At 35.3% G+C, this 17529-nt stretch overlaps 1 protein-coding gene across 1 annotated transcript in view; it reads right to left on the bottom strand.

The window, feature by feature from the left end:
- Positions 1 to 17529, bottom strand: part of COL24A1 (collagen type XXIV alpha 1 chain) — a 411426-nt gene that overhangs the window by 13660 nt on the left and 380237 nt on the right. The window contains 4 exon segments of the mRNA XM_017850789.1: positions 875 to 1043; positions 1655 to 1720; positions 11444 to 11470; positions 11578 to 11613. Coding sequence (XP_017706278.1) covers positions 875 to 1043; positions 1655 to 1720; positions 11444 to 11470; positions 11578 to 11613 — 298 coding nt within the window.

Below are 17529 nucleotides of genomic sequence, written 5' to 3'. Positions count from 1 at the left end.
AAAATATCTTTAGAAGTTAAGTGTTTTATTAATATAAACAAAATGACTGTTTTCATTGAAGTTCTAGAACGGAAGCAGATGTTTTGGACATGTGTGTATGTGCGCATTTGTGTGTGTGTGAGTGCATGTATGTGAGACATGTGTATGTATAAACTAAATTAAAATGACCACAGAATAACATAACATAGCTTTTCAAACCAGCATTTTCACATCAGCATTTTCAAATCATAATTTTTTTTTTTCAAAACGTCATTGTGTTAAAACTAGAGTTTGTAGCAGACAGGGTTTCCCCTGTTTAACTGATGACTCGCTCCTCTTGATTTAAAACCTTGCCTTGATTGTTCCAATCTAAGTTCATTTTTGCACCTCTGGCTAATGAAATTGGGGCATCTGTGTTGAGATGAGAAACTTCCAAGAATGACAAACCACTCCCATCTTCATGGGCATCAATTCTAGAATGGGACCTTTAAATTCCATTTTGTATTTAAAAACAAAACTAGACTTTTAGGGAGTATGGTGAAGGAGATTCTCTAATATATCTATTTATGTTGTTAACTTTGGTAGTCCTGACTTACCAAGTTCTGATGGGTGCTACTATCTGTTAATGCAAAGGTCAGGCCTATCTATCTTAATTTTTAATATGAATATGCTGTATTCCAAGTACAAAATGTAAGCAAATGATATAGCAAGGGGTGGATGACATTAGAAGCATGTCTCCCTCATAAAGTATTTTATTCTTGATGACATTAAAATGGCTTCTGCCAGAGTTTTATCAAACTAACTGTGATTTGGAGTGAACACATTACAAATCTCAAATACACTGAACTGATGAAATGAAATTTGACATCAGAGTTCGAGGTAACCAAGAACTTACCATCTGATACTTTTTGTTCACAGTTAAGTAAATCTTTGCAGATTCGTGCTGGGTTATCTCGTGTGCCAAGAGGATTCTTGATGCTGTGCAATAAATTGCTAAGGTAGTTCAGGGTTTTGAATATCTCTTCACTGTGGTCAATTAAAGTCACTTCAGTATTCTGGTAGCTCTGCCAAGTCATCATAAGAATTATGTAAGCAAAAAACTCCTGAGGACCAACATGGGCCAAGGCAGGAGAAGAATGTGTTTCCGTTATGTGTAGTAAGTTGGGAGTAGAATGTAAAGAACAGTTTATATTTAAGCATAGGCATATGTGTATGTTTTATTAATCTTAATCTTTTAAAGAAGTTAAATTCACATTTGCAAGTTTAGTTTTCAAGCTAACATAAGAATTGCTAAGTCTACTGTATTATGTTTTTTAAATTACACATTGAATGATTAGAGTTTAAATAAAATAAATGAGTAGTGATAATATATATATCTCATTTTAAGAAACATGGCTAACTTCATTTAACTACTTTCTTGGCTAGTACCAAATTACTTACAAATAACAGCATTACACTTTTGATTTAAATGTTTTCCTTAGAAAACATCCTGAGCATATATTTCTGCTTAACTATACCAAAATCACTTACTTCGTTCTTGAAAATGGTTTCACATTTTCAATCTGTTTTAAATACAATCTTTGAGAAAATGTCACATTTTGGCCTCTAAAAAACTTCTCTGTTTAATTGGTATATTGAGAGACAGTGCCAATATAAATAAAACCAGATATGTTACCTCCATCTGTAGGGCAGTATTTGATTCAATCAAGGCTTGAATAGCAGCATTGATATCCATTTGCTTCTGTGTAAAACAAAACCATTTGAGATTAGCAATAAGATCAACACTGAGTGCTCCAAAGTGAAGGCTGCAAATTCTGAAAGCACTGCTGTAAAGTATACCAGACTTATTATCTGAAGGGGTTCTGTAACTCTTATAGTTAGACAGATTTTGCAAATATTACCTGGCTATCTGAAAGGACAATATGCCACCTTCATCCAAATCTAAAGGTCTCCTAATTAAAGTAGGACCAGCGTCTAGAGTCCTCAAATGAAAAACTATTTGTTTCTGTTGCCTGAGAACACACACACACAAAGTTCCTCAAATGGAAGAGAATAAAATATGATCCTCTCAGTTAATAAATTGTAAAGTGAAGAATAAATAACTATAGTAATTTTTAACAGTTACATTCTTGGAAGGAATAGAATAAAATACTACTGTCCTGAGGTAGTCACCACATTAATTTCATCTGATACTTCTGCGGTTTTAAAAACAATTTCTGAAGTTGGAAAATGTACCATGAGTCCCAAAAGAAATAATACAGAATGAAATCAATCTCCTCTTGCATTTAATAAAATATATTTTTAGAAAAGACTGAGCATAATCATAATCATTAGTAAAAGTCTTTTTTTTTGTAATTATTTTTTAAAAATTATCTTAGAACAATGAAGCATGGTTCTGGGAAACGGCATCTGTGTAAGTGAAACAAGCAATTTAATTTCTTTCAGAGTCATTGTACTGTGAAGACATCTTTTTACTTGAAGGCTTATATAATAGAAACTGTTTTCAACAGATCTCTCATAGCTCATGGTTGGTAGTTTGAAAAACTATTTAAAATGATGGAATAATCAATGAAATGTGCTCTCCTTTTCTTCAGCATGTGTTTTTCATATTGGAAAATAATTGACTCATTCTGCATATATGTACTGCCAAACACTCTGATACACATTGAGGATAAAACGGTAAACAAAAATGAAACTTGCCCTTATGGAACTTAAATTTAGAGAGGAGATAGGCAATAATTAAATCATCTCAAAAATCATAATTACTAATTGAGATACACGCTATGAAAGAAAAGTGCACAAAACTATGAGAGAAATTAGAGAAATTGATCAAATCTGGAAAATGTAAGAGGTTAGAATAGGTCAGGAAAGGCTTCCCTGAGGGAGTAAAATTTGAACTGATACCCAAAGAATAAATAAGAATTGTTAGGAGAAGGAGTAGGAGAGCTTTCCAGGCAGAAGAAGCAAAGGCCATGACACAAAAGGAGCATGGACTATTCAAGTAGCAAAGAGGGTAAACCTAAAACATTCTCCGCAGATTAAATAATTATGACCATACTGCTTATGTGAATGAGCAGATTTTGGATATGGGTCACACAAAAATATTGACACTAAATATGGGAAACTGAATTAAGTGCTGAACCAAAGCCACCTTTATGTTGTTCACTTGGTCCCCTGTTGGTGATTAAGAGTTTTAATTAGAAAATCTAGCATAGTGGTTCTCAAACTCTTCAGAATCAGAATCCTTTTGCACTTTTAATAAAGAATTCCTTTATTATTAGAGGCCTTACAAATTTTTTGTTTTTGTTTATGTGAATGATAACTTTGGAGTCTTACTCTGTCACCCAGGCTGAAGTGCAGTGGCATGATCTCGGCTCACTGCAACCTCTGCTTCCTGGATTCAAGTGATTCTCCTGCCTCTCAGCCTCCCAAGTAGCTGTGACTACAGGCGCGTACCAACACATCCAGCTATTTTGTATTTTTGGTAGACATGGAGTTTCACCATGTTGGCCAGGTTGGTCTTGAACTCCTGGTCTCAGGTGATCCACCCGCCTTGGCCTCCTGAAGTGCTGGGATTACAGGTATGAGCCACCGTGCCCAGCCAACTTTTGATATTTACTGTAGTAGAAACCAAAACAAATTTTAAAACTATTCATGTGTCAATTGCTTTAAAATATCAACAAACCCATTATATGTTAATATCAATATTCTTATAAACGTTAACTATATTTGCCAAAACAAAAAAATTAATGAGAAGGGTGACCCAGTTTTACACTTTTGTGCATTTCTGTAATGTCTGGATTAATAGATTGCAGCTAAATTCTCATATTTGTTTTTGTATTCAATTGGTTGTGAAGAAAATCTAGCCTCATAGAGATATGTAGTAGGAAAAAAGAAAATTATTTAAGTTGTCTTTTTCAAATAATTATGGATTTTCTTCTATCATATTATGCCTTATACCAAAACTTGATAAGTGGTAGTTTCTTGAAGGTTAGTTTCTATGGGAAAACTGAACCCACCTCAATGAACATTTTGTACTTTTATACTAAAATCTATTGGTCTACTTTATACTTTCATAGATCTTTTGCCTATACATGATTTTATTAACATAATATATTAATCATTCTGAAAATACTGATTTATGGAATTATGTAGGTCTTCCAAACACTGATATAGCTCATTACTTAATGTCAGAAATTACATTTGTTAACATCATCAGGAAAACATAATGTTACTTATCAGGAAAACATAAGTACTGGGAATCTGTTAAATTCTCAGTGATAAATACGTTTGCCCTAATTCTTATTTTTGCTTGAGAGCTTGAAATTTATCATTGGCATCAAATTCTGGCAGTTGTTTTCTTTGAAATGACAGGCTAACTTCATTCCTTTTCAAGAAAATATCTGTAAACTACTCATATCTTAATAACACTGGTAGTCTGTCAATAAAAAATGGTACTCTATGACAAAACTGGCTAGTTGAATTTGCAACTCAAATAGCTGTATAGTGCTTTCAAAGCAATCACTACAGTGTGCACTATATGTACTTTATATGTTCTTCCATTTCATCATACAAAATATCAAAAAGATATTTAAAGAAGATAAGAGATCTAGGAGACAGCAAAACAGGTGGAATAATAACCTTCCAGAATTCTCTCTTAGCAAGTTAAAAAATGAAATAAAACCATGTCTTTAGAACTAAAGGACAGTATGAGAAAGATGTCTTACTAAGTAGAGAATGTAATAAAAGCACATAAACTATAGAAAAAAGAATCAAATAGAAATTCTGAAGCTAAAAAGTACAATAGCTGAAATAAAAATTTACTAGATAGGCTCTACAGTAGATTTCCATAGGCAGAAGTAAGCACCAGTTAACTTGAAGACAGGTTTATTGAGATTATCCTGTCTGAGGAGTGGAAAAAAAATAATGAAGAGAAATGAACAGAGACTTGAGAGATCTGTAGGACACTGTCAAGCTTACCAACATATGCATGATGAAAGTCTCAGAAGGGAAGGAGAGAGAAACAGGGGCACAAAGAATATGTAAAGAGATAATGGCTGAAAACATCACAAATCTGATGCAAAAATATTAACCTACACATCCAAGAAGCTCTACAAACTTTCCCAGATATATCACAATCAAATTACCCAATTCTATAGACAAAGAGAGAATTCTGAAAGCAGAGAGAAGGCCCGTCATGTCCAAGAGATCTTCAACTAGATTAACAGCTAATTTCCCATAAAAAACCATAAAAGTGAGCAGGCAGTAGGATAATATATTCAGAGTGCTAAAAGAAAAGACTGTCAGCCAAGAATTCTATTTCCAGTAAAACTCTCCTTTAAAAATGAAGGAAATAGTAATATATTCCCAGTTAAATAAAAACTGAGACAATTTATCAGTAACATACCTTCCCTAGAAAAACATTATAGGGAGTCATTCAGGCCTAAAGTAAAGGATACTAGGCAGAAACTTGAATCCACCTGAAGAAATAAAGAGCAGTAGTAAAAGTTACAATACAATAAATATAATATATAGTATAGACCACAAGTAGCCAAAAGTAATTTCGAAAAAGAAGTTAGAGGCATCACGTTTCCTGATTTCAAAACTTACTATAAAGCTGCTGTAATCAAAACAGTTGGTACTGTCATAAAGACAGACATAAAGACCAATGAAACAGAGAGTCCAGAAATAAACCTTCTAATTTATGATCAAATTATTTTCAACAAGAGTGCTAAGACCATTCAACGAGGAAAGAACAGTCTTTTCAACAAACAGTGCTGGAAAAATGGAATATCCACATGGGATAGAATGAAGTTAGACCCTTAACTTACATCAAGTACAAAACAACTTACATCATGAATTATATCATGAACTCAAAATGAATCAAAGACTTGAACATAAGAGCTAAAACTAAAAAATTATTACAAGCAAATAGGAAAAGCCTGATAACATTTAATTTTGCAGTGATTTCTTGGAAAGATACCAAGAGTACAGTCAACAAGAGAAGAAAGTAGATAAATTAGACTATATATATATAAAAAAATCTTCTGTGCATCAAAGGACACTATACAGAGAGTGAAAAGGCAACTCAAGGGATGGGAAAAAATAACTGCAAATTGTCTTTCTGGTAAAGGATTAATATCTAGAATATTTAAAGAGCTTCTACAACTTACTAACAACCAAAAAAAAAAAAAAAAAGCAACCCAATTCAAAAAATGGGTAAAGAACTGAATAGATATTTCTCTAAAGAAGAGGCTGGGCACGGTGGCTCACGCCTGTAATCCCAGTACTTTGGGAGGCCAAGGTGGGCAGATCACTTGAGGTCAGGAGTTCAAGACCAGCCTGGCCAACATGGTGAAACCCCAGCTCTACGAAAAATACAAAATTAGCCAGGCGTGCTGGAGGGCACCTGTAATCCCAGTTACTCAGGAGGCTGAGGCAGAAGAATCACTTGAATCTGGGAGGCGGAGGTTGCAGTGAGCCGAGATCGCACCACTGCACTCCAGCTTGGGCAACACAGAGAGTCTGTCTCAAAAAAAATAAAAAAAATACAAATGTCTAATAAACACATGAAAATGTGTTCAACACCACAAATCATTAGGAAAATGCATGTGAAAACCACAATGAGATACCGCTTCACAACCATTAGGATGGCTGTTATAGAAAAAATAAACCAGAAAATAACAAGTGTTGGTGAGGATGTGGAGAAACTGGAAACTTGTGCACTGCTGGTGGTAATGTAAAGTGTGTGGCAGTTATGGAAAACAGTATGGCAGTTTCTCAAAAATTAAACATAGAATTACTACATGATACAACGGTTTTATTTCTAGGTATATACTCAAATTAATTGAAAGTGAAGACTCCAACAGATATCTGTACACCAATGTTTATAGCAGCATTATTCACAATAGCCAAAAGGTAGAAGCAAAATAAGCATCCACTTGGATAAACAAAATCTGGTATATGTATTCAATGGACTATTATTCAGCTTTGAAAAGAAATAAAATTCTACTATAAGCTTACAACAGAGATGAACCCTGAAGATATTACATTAAGTGAAATAAGTCAGTCACAAAAAGACAAATATTGTATGACTTAACTTATATGAGGTACCTAGAGTAGTCAAATTCATAGAGACAGAAAGTAGAACAGTGGTTGCTGGGGCTGGGGAAAGGGAGGAATTGAGAATTATTACTTAATGGGTACAGAGCTTCAGTTTTGGAAGACAAAAAAAGTCCTAGGCATGGATAGTAATGGTTGCACAACAATGTGAATGTACTTAATACCACTGAACTCTACACTTAAAAATAGTTAAAATGGTAAAATTTTGTTATGTATATCTTGCCAACATTAAAAATAGCAAGTAAATATGCTCATTATCCCTTAGACCAAACTACCCTACTTCTGGCAATTTGTCCCCTAGGTATTCTACAAAATGATATGTATACGGACAGGACATTTGTACTATGTGTAATAAAAAATTGAAAAAAAAAAAAAGCTCATCAACAGAGGGCAAGATGAGTAAATCACAAGATAGTCTTAATTGACATCACTATGATTTTCTGTGTGTGGCAGTAAAGAATACAATGATTATTAGTAGATTAGTAGTGTAGAGTTTGATGCTTTAGTCATGCTAAGGTACCAGCAATTTTAAACACCATCAGCACAGGCGACAACTCAATAAAAAGGCATTTTTTCTTCCCCAACAGGTATTAGAAAGAAAAGAAACACTTGGCCACTAAAAATTTTTCTTGACGATCTCCATATTCCTAGAATCCCCAAGGTATTCACAAAGCCTAGCTCAAGACTGGCACATAGCAGTCAATCAATTTGTTGAATTTATTGATTTTTTTCCCCACAGGCAGACTTTAAGAAAGGCAGGGTCAGAGAAATTGTATTAAGAGGATTTGCCTGGGAAGTCATTCAGTCACATCTAAGTGCCCACATCGAAGTGTAAATCTCTCATTAGGTGCAGTGAGGGGATCAAAAAAGGAAAAATAACTTCTTCCAGGCACTCTAGTTAGAACATATTCTCACATGGAAATCACTCAATGTTTACAAAAACATGCATGTAAAATAGAAAACAGAGAATAAAGATTGATTATAGGTTGTGACTAGTGAGTGTGAAATAATGAGGTGAATTAGACAGCCGGATTCATTATACTTTGGGAGAAAGTAATTTTCACAATTCTCTCCAAATCATTCAAGTGAAGAGCAGATCTAGTCTAGGCATCTCAGTATTTTGAAGAGAAGTGTTATTTTTTCATATGTCTGAAGTTTCAAGATCACTGGTTGGTGAAAATGCTGACCAAATAGGAACTCATTTCAGGTCACACCCCTCTTTATGATGGGAGTTTTTGCTGATTCTAGGGAACCAGAATATAATAGAAGCTGCCACTTCTTAATTCATCAATCCAGGTTCTACAACTGACCCATTAATTGGAATAAATCAGTTGGGAATTCTTTCTCTCATTTAATGATTCTTAATGATTGTTATTTCCATCCTATACACCAAACACAGACACACATAGACACCGTGTTCTTCCCTTTACTCCACTAATCACTTCTGGTTAACTTTGACATCATGTTGTATACTTCTGTGCTCATTTCTAAATATCTTACCATATACACTAAGGTCTGGTCATTACCCTATCCTCACATTCAAATTCACCATTAATACATATTACTTTTCCTGAAACATTTCCTTTTAGCTATTCCACTTTAAAGAACTGACCAAGTTACTTGAGTTTCGTAGGTCTTACAAAGATGTGGCTGGACTGGATTATAAGTTTTCATACTTATCTTGACCCACAGTAAGAAATACATTTTTACATCACGACAAAATTCAGACAAACATACATATATTTAACCTCAAAAAGTTCTGTAAAACCATATTTATTCTTACTGATGATGATGTACTGATGTTTTTTTTTGTTTTTTAAAATTGAGGTAAAATTTATATAACATAAAATTCACTATTTTAGTCATTTAAAAATATACAATTCAGTTTTCTTTAATAGATTCACAATGTTGTTCAACCATTACCATGATCGAATTTCAGAGCATTTTTATTACCCCCCAAAAGAAAATCCGTATCTACTAAGCAGTCCCTCCCCATATTTTTTTCTATTCTATTTCATTTGCTCTAAAAATAATCTTGAATGAGACTCACTAAATTGGTCTTATGATCCACTGACCAATGAATCCCAACTCAAAGTCTGAAATAACTGCTAAATAATTACTGAGAGGACCTCTAGTTCTATGAATCTATTCCTTTATAGATATTGTTTCTCTCCAAGTGAAATCTAGTTTAGAAGATTCCCACTAAAATTTCCTGAGAAGTTGCCTTTTTTGTATTCATGCAGGCATGCCCTCAACATTTATTAAGAGCTTAAATGGAAAGGGAATTTAAAAAGTAGTCTCTACCTTCAGAGGGTTCACAATGTAATAGAAAAGACAAGCATGAAAGTAAATGAGTATGAATGAAGAAGAGGAAGTGATCAGTTCTATCTTGTAGTGTGATGAGGGGATGGAATTAAGAAAAGTTTCATGGAGGCCGACTTTAGAAAGAATGCATAGGTGTCTTCTCATTGTCATTTAGACATCTGCTCTAGAAATCTTATTCTCACTGTTATTTTCCTACAATGGACTCTGCAAGTTCCAGGAAAACAGCACTGCATATGGAAATCTGTTTTCATATCGGCCAAGAAGGAATACAGAAAGGAGTAAAAAGGGAGAAAAGAAGGAAACAAAGAAACTAGCATTTATTGAGTAGTTATAATGTATTCAACACATATATTTTCTTAATCTTCCTAATTTCTCAAAGTATATACTTATTTTAATCCACATTTTGCTCTGAGCAAAAACCTCTCATGTCTTAGTCTATTTTGGCTGTGTAGGAACACATATATTTTCCAAGTGAGACAGGGATATGTGTCCCACACTTTGGCACTTAAATGTGAAAATTGTCACTAAACATTTCTTTAATTTGCCAATGACATATGATTCTTTAGAACTTGAACTTGTTCTTTCTTGAGAAGGGAGCTATGATATATCAAAGTTATAATTTGGGAAGGCAATTAATGAGGGTACTTGTAATCCATGCATTGTGGGGATCCAGGAGGAAGGGAAGACTAAACAAGTGGAAAGTTATTTAAAGACTAGAAGAAAGATTTTTTTTTTTTTTTTTTTTTGAGGCAGAGTCTTGCTCTGCCAGGCTGGAGTGAGGGGGCACAATCTTGGCTCACTGCAACCTCCACCTACTAGGCTCAGGCGATTCTCCTGCCTCAACCTCCTGAGTAGCTGGGATTACAGGCATGTGGCGCCATGCCTGGGGTTTTGCCATGTTGGCCAGGTTGGTCTCAAACTCCTGACCTCAGATGATACACCCACTTCAGCCTCCCAAAGTGCTGGGATTACAGGTGCAAGCCACCATGCCTGGCCGAAAGACATTCTTATTGATGTTCACACAGGGAGAGGTTCCCTCTGCATTAGTCAGAAGACCAGAAAGGGGAAGTGATTCTTTAAAATCACAGATAAATGGGTCTCTTGTTTTCAAGGGGATAGTCTTCCTTGTGGCACTATGACCCAAGGAAAAGCTGAGGGAAATGAAGAGTTTCTGATCTGCTGAGAGTAGATCACAGGAAACTACCACCTAGAACTAGCAGAGATCTAAATGACATCAGAGCAGCATGTGAAATAAGAAGGCTTAAAAGGCACAGGACTGACCATTGTTTGGGATGGTGTAGCAACAGTAGATCCACACTAGGCAGAAAATATGACCAAGGACCACTGTATTTGACCAGGAGGCTGGAGGAGTGGGGTGTGAGTGAGGTTGCAGATGGAGACAGACCTCTCATAGGGAGCAGGAAGACAAAAAGACTGTGGAATATGAGAATGGACACAAAGCATAAGGAAAATCAAGCTTAGAATATCAGAGGGCATGAGAATAGCAGGAGCAACATAAACATTGCCTCAGAGATAAGGGTAGCAAGTTTTGGGTCATAGTAGTTAGATAATAAGCAAACATAAGAGAAGTCTGATGGCTTTGAGAGTTACCAGAAACTGAGAAAGATTCATGTATATCAAAGAAGTGGATAACTCTGGCTGGCAAAAAGAGAACATTTAAAAAAGGAGAGTGAAGATGTAGAATTAGGAAGAAGTAGAGGTAATTAGTTTTTCAAGTGCTTATTATGTATTATACAATGTGTTGCGTGCTTTACTTCTTACTCAATACTTGAAACCACCCAAGAAAGCAGGAAATACCATCTCCATTTTATAAATAAGAAGTCTGAGGCTTGGATTTCATGTTTGTGTAGCTGGGCCAGCCCTGTATCAGGTTAGAAAAAAGAACAGAGGTATGCAAAAGGGACACCTTCTAATACAGAGTTAACAGAAGAAGATTTAAAAAGTTAATATGACATACTAAGATAGAACAAAATAAAATCAAACCAAGTAAACTTACTCTTGGGCCTGGTGCTCCAGGTGGACCCTAGAACACAGCAAATTAAAAAAATACACATTTATTTAGTAGACATCTCAAACCAGGTAAGCATATAAGCATCAATCGTAAACAGATATAAATGAAAACCAACTCACTGGAGGCCCTGGTTGACCTCTCAGTCCTTGAGGACCCTGGAAGAAATGGAGACAAACACAAGAGGTATATATTATACTTTTGGTTGGGTATAAGCAAGAGAACTAATATTCAACCTCTGTCATCACCTTTCGTGCCAGGTAAGTCATACAATTTAAAATTGTTTTAGTATTCTAAAGCTATATGCTCCGGTACTTAGCTATCATCCATATTCATAAACAAGCTGGATATTTATTTTCCTGTTTATTGATATTGATATTAGAAACTGAATTTACTCATTTTACTAAAGTACTATAAATGTAACATTTTAAAATGTTAGTATTGTCTAAAGATGTTTTTCCTGTTATTTCTAACTGCCACCTACCTAATCATCAAATATAGAAACTTAGTGTTCTTAGACACCTTAATTTCCTTCATCTACCTATAAAGTGGTTGCCAACTCCAAAATAATACTTCTCCATTTTTATTGACAATTAAATGAATGAAGAATGTTAAAATTAATTAGTATTAATGTGGAAATTAGAAAAGTTAAAAGGTATATAGCAAAATGTCAAAAGCTATGTTGACATTTTTCAAAATGAAGCAATAGTAATTACTGTTAAAAATGCTCAAAGGCCCTGTATGTCTGTTCAAAAGTAACCTAGATGTTCAGCTAAATGTTAAGACTATATTGAATCGACTCCAATTATGGTTAAAAGATGGCAAAGCAACACTTATCTTCAGCTGAGTTTTGGATAATGTCGACACCATGCTTGACTTAGTATTAAGTATCTTGTATTGCCAAAGCTGTTAATCCTAAATATACTGTGATAGCTAGAACAAACAATACATAGCAGCTTGAAAAGAGTAGAGTACTCCAACACTGTGCCTGCTAGACATGTCTTAGTTTATCTGATTTATGATTACAATTTTAAGCAGAGAATGTACTAAACTTGTACATATGAATGAATGATGTTAAAATTAGTACTAGTCAATTTTAATACTAGTTAATACTAGTTAATTTTAACATCATCCATTCATTTAATTATCAACCAATGCATGTACTTCAGAAGCTGCATGGTAGGTGACAGAAATGTCACATTGGAGATAGCCTTTTAACTATACAGAAGCTCAAAATGAAATTGGTTGTGTACGCTTCTCCATTTTGGATCAACAATGTAAAAATAATAAACAGTTGTGATAGTCCATTCCACTTAGCAAGTTTTTGCAATTTGGAAAATATCACTGATGGTTCAGTACAAAATATGTATCTTATCTTTGACTTCAAAAGAGGAATTTATCATAGAAAAATAAGAAACAATTTCTACTGTTGACTTTATAAAGTTCATTCCAGCTTGTTATCCAGAACAAGTCAGACCACCACAAATATGATCAAACAAAATACTTCAAACCCACCCCAAGATAGGGCAGGGCAACCCTAATGTAACCACATAGAATAGGGCGAGTAGCCAAGTTAAAAAAATATGTTTCCAATAAGATAACATTTTGTTAGTTCTTTTTTATTACTCTAGCTAATATACCATTAAGGTGAAGTGATTCACTGTCTCTCTCTTTTATATAAAGCAGTTTATAGGCCGGGCATGGTGGCTCACACCTGTAATTCTAGCACTTTGGGAGGTCAAGGCCAGAGGACTGCCTGAGCTCGATTTTGAGACCAGCCTGGGCAACATAGTGAAACCCCCTCTCTACTAAAGTACAAAAAAATTAGCCGGGTATGGTGGTGCGCTCCTGTAGTACCAGCTACTTGGTAGGCTGAGGCATGAGAATTGCTTGAACCTGGGAGGCAGAGGCTGCAGTGAACCGAGATCACACCATTGCACTTCAGCCTGGGTGACAGAGTGAGACTGTCTCCAAAAAATAAAATTAAATAAGTAAAGTAGTTTATAACAACATTGTGATTGTCTCTGTTAATTTTCTTTCACTTTTTTTTTTTTTTGAGATGGAGTCTTGCTCTGTTGCCCAGGCTGGAGTGCAGTGGTGTGATCTCGGCTCACTGCAATCTCCACTTCCCAGGTTCAAGTGATTCTCCTGCCTCAGCCTTTCGAGTAGCAGGAACTACCGGCGAGCTCCACCACTCCTGGCTATTTTTTTTTTTGTTTTTTTTTTTTTTGTCTTTTTAGTATTTTAGTAGACACGGGGTTTCACCATGTTGGGCAGGCAACTCCTGGCCTCAAGTGATCCACCTGCCTTGGCCTCCCAAAGTGCTGGGATTATAGGCATGAGCCATCGTGCCTGGCTGTCTATGTTAATTTCTAAAGGGGAACCAAATTACTCTGAATGCTTATGGTGGTTATTTGGCTACAGTGAAAACAATGCCTATGAAAATAGATTCTCTTTCCACTTTATTCCAGAATTTACATACAATCCTCCAAAAGTAACATATTTTATCAGTATACTTTAAAAATACATGTAAGTGCATACCCTTAAACTTGAGCATGTTAGTCTTTTCTTTTTTGTAAATTTCTTTTATTTCATTTCCTTATGTCATCTCCCTTATGTAAATGCAATCTTGATTTAGCTTCATGATCCTTATTTTAGGCTGGCTCAGTTGCAGAGAGCTTCCTTTTCTCATTTATAAATTGAGGAGCTTCCATTGTAGGATGTTTAGCAGCATCCCTAACTTCTACCCACTAGATGCCACTAACATCTCATTCTTTTTCCCCAACTGTTCAACCAAAAATTTCTCCAGACATGGCCAAATGTCTCCTAGGGCAGTAGGGGGACAAATGGTTGCTGGTTGAGATTCATTGGTTTGAAAGGAGAGTTTAGTAATATTAAATAAGATTAACTAGATAGCAATGTAATTAGAACAGAATGAGTGAGCATCACAAGTCATAGGGCATGACTGCAAACAAGAACATAAACTCTTCAAGCTGTCATGTGGGTGATAGCTGAGCTACTCTAGGTGGAGGATACACACACACACACACCCCATATTCCTTACTAAGTTGCTTCTAACCCTCTTTTTCTAAGAGGCACTGTAATTTATAGAAAAACACAATCACATAGCAATAGGAATTGAGAGACCTGGGCTCTGGTTTTTGTCTTTGTAACTTAATTTGCTATATGGTCTTAAATGAACTACTGCACATTTAGATCTCAGATATCTAAATTGTGATATAATAGGTCTAGTGAAGATAATCTCCAAGGTTCACTTTAGAATCATGATTTTCAAGACTTTTATCAATTTTCTTCCCAACATGTGTTTTTTAAAATTTTTAAATTTTCTTTAAAGATGGGAGTCTTGCTATGCTACCCAAGCTGGCTTTGAATGCCTGGGCTCAAGCAATTCTCCTGCCTTAGCATCCCGGAGTAGCTGGGACCACAGGCATGTGCTTCTGCACCTGACCTACCTCATGTTTTATATCTGGATAAAGAAGGTGTACATATGCATACAGATTGGGAATTTAAAATTTAAAGTCTGTACAAATGTAATAGTGTTCTTGAATTTAATAAGTTTGATAATTTTTTAAGGAATGATTTATACTATTTATGAATTTCAAAAATAAATACATACATATATATGCTTTAAAAGCTTACGGTGTTAATATTTAGGACCTATTTCCCATATCCTAGTTTTTCCTTCTAAAGCAGAAACCATCCTCCTCACTTTCAAATTGGAGACAAATAAGCCAATGTTAATCAAGAACTGTGAAGACACATTAACTTAGAGATAATATTAGAGAAAATGTCAATGGGATGTTTCAATATTTTATGATTTCATTAAATAGTATGTTATAAATATGAAGCAGCTAATCTAAAAATTCATGCTGAGATTGTTCTCTGCTTTTTTTTTTTTTTTATTTCTATAGCTTTAAGTTATGTGATTCAAGTTGTGACATTCTGTCAAAATTATTTTCAGGCCAGGTATAGTGACTCATGCCTGTAATTCCAGGGCTTTGGGAGGCAGAGATCAGAAGGATCACTTGAGGCCAGGGTTCGAGGTCAGCCTGGGCAACACTGGGAGACACTGTATCTACACAAATAATAATAGTAATAATCATTAAATAAATAAATAAATAAATTAGCCAAGTGCAATGACATGCACCTGTAGTCCTATCAGCTATTTGAGAAGCTGAGGTGGGAGGACTGCTTGAGCCCAGGAGTTCGAGGCTCCAGTGAGCTATGGCTGCCCCACTGCATGTCAGCCTGGGTGACAGAGCAAGTCTGTCAAGAAAGAAAAAATATCATTTGCCGATATCTGACACTAGGATACCATTTCTGCTACAAGTTAAAATTTTACTTAGAATTTTACTGAAGTTAAATTTTTACTAACTGTATCTCATTATTTCCAGCTGTCCTCTTTCCATTACTTACTCTAAAATTTACTCAATTGTGTTTTAAGTGTTTGAGGTCTCATAGAAAGTAGGAAATTTTGTAAACTTTCAGGATTAATTTGCCAGTAACACAACAGTTTTGAAGTAGAGAAAGAGTAGATAATTCTACATGTTATCTGCTAGGTTTCCTTAAGATGCCATAAAACTCTGGCTCTGTTTAGAATATATATATATGAACAGGGCTAGGTGCAGTGGTTCATGCCTGTAATCCCAGTACTTTGGGAGGCTGAGGTGGGCAGATCATCTGAGGCCAGGAGTTCAAGACTGGCCTGGGCAATATGGTGAAATCCCGTTTCTACAAAAAATAGGAAAAAAATCAGCTGAGTGTGGTGCTGAATGCCTGTAATCCCAGCTACTCGGGAGGCTGAGACACAGGAATCACTTGAACCAGAAGGTGGAGGTTGCAGTGAGCTGAGATCATGCCACTGCACTCCAGCCTGGGCAACAGAACAAGACTCTGTCTCAAAAAAGAAAAAAAAAAAAAAAGAAAAGCAAAAGAAAAGAAAATATATACGAATCTAGGGACTCATTTTAAAAACAGTCCATAGGCAGGCAGACAGGCAGCAAGTATAGAACAGAAAGAAAAATAACTCTTTCATAAATGGCCATACAGAATCAGCTCTCTCAATGATGGAAAGGACCTACTTGGGATCAATACTAGGGTTTACAATGTTAAATTACAGAAGACGTGAAGCTTCCTAATCAAGAAACTCAAATTATAATAAAGGGGTTACTTTTCATGTGTTGTATAATGAGCTGTAAACATCTTTGTATTTTTTTAAAGTCATTGAATCATGCTTTGGTCATTTTTTGGTTATTTTTAGGTATAAAACTTGGTAAGGAGAGCACAGTTTAATAAATTCATAGTTTAATAAATTTTCCTGCATGGAAAATTTTAAAATAAGATTGAGGCCAGGCATGGTGGCTCATGCCTGTAATCCCAGCACTTTGGGAGGCCGAGTGGGGTGGATCACGAGGTCAGGAGATCAAGACCATCCTAGCTAACACAGTGAAACCCCGTCTCTACTAAAATTACAAAAAATTAACCCAGTGTGGTGGCAGGCACCTGTAGTCCCAGCTACTCGGGAGGCTGAGGCAGGAGAATCGCTTGAACCCGGGAGGTGGAGCTTGCAGTGAGCCAAGATTGTGCCACTGCACTCCAGCCTGGGTGACAGAGTGAGACTCTGTCTCAATAATAATAATAATAATAATAATAATATTGATAAACCAATTTGATAGACTGTTGTGATTCTGATATTTGTGCAAAGACTTAAGTCTCTTATTTGTCTCAATACAATAGATCTTAGCTAATAAAATCCATTCCAAAAATGCACCATTTACTAATGTTATCTGAGAATGACCTTTGTGAGTATGTTACTTTCTGAAAGACAGTAACCAATTAGGTGTCTTTAGCCAGTCAATTATTTAAACTGTCTCCTTAAAGAAAACAAACTGGTAGAATGCACTGAAAAATTCCCAATGAAAGTGTAAGAAATGTTACTAAGCTTTTCCATAAAACAAAGGAGAAAAGTTTAACGGCACATTTTATGGATTATGATAATTGCAGAATGATCTCCAGGAATTAAAAGATTACCTTTATAAAGCTCCTTAAATTAT

Source organism: Rhinopithecus bieti, unplaced genomic scaffold, assembly GCF_001698545.2.
Source record: "Rhinopithecus bieti isolate Rb0 unplaced genomic scaffold, ASM169854v2 scaffold_1467, whole genome shotgun sequence".
In the NCBI taxonomy this organism is placed as follows: Eukaryota; Metazoa; Chordata; class Mammalia; order Primates; family Cercopithecidae; genus Rhinopithecus; species Rhinopithecus bieti.
Note: the sequence above shows the minus strand (reverse complement) of the source record. Positions and strands in the feature narration are given on the sequence as shown.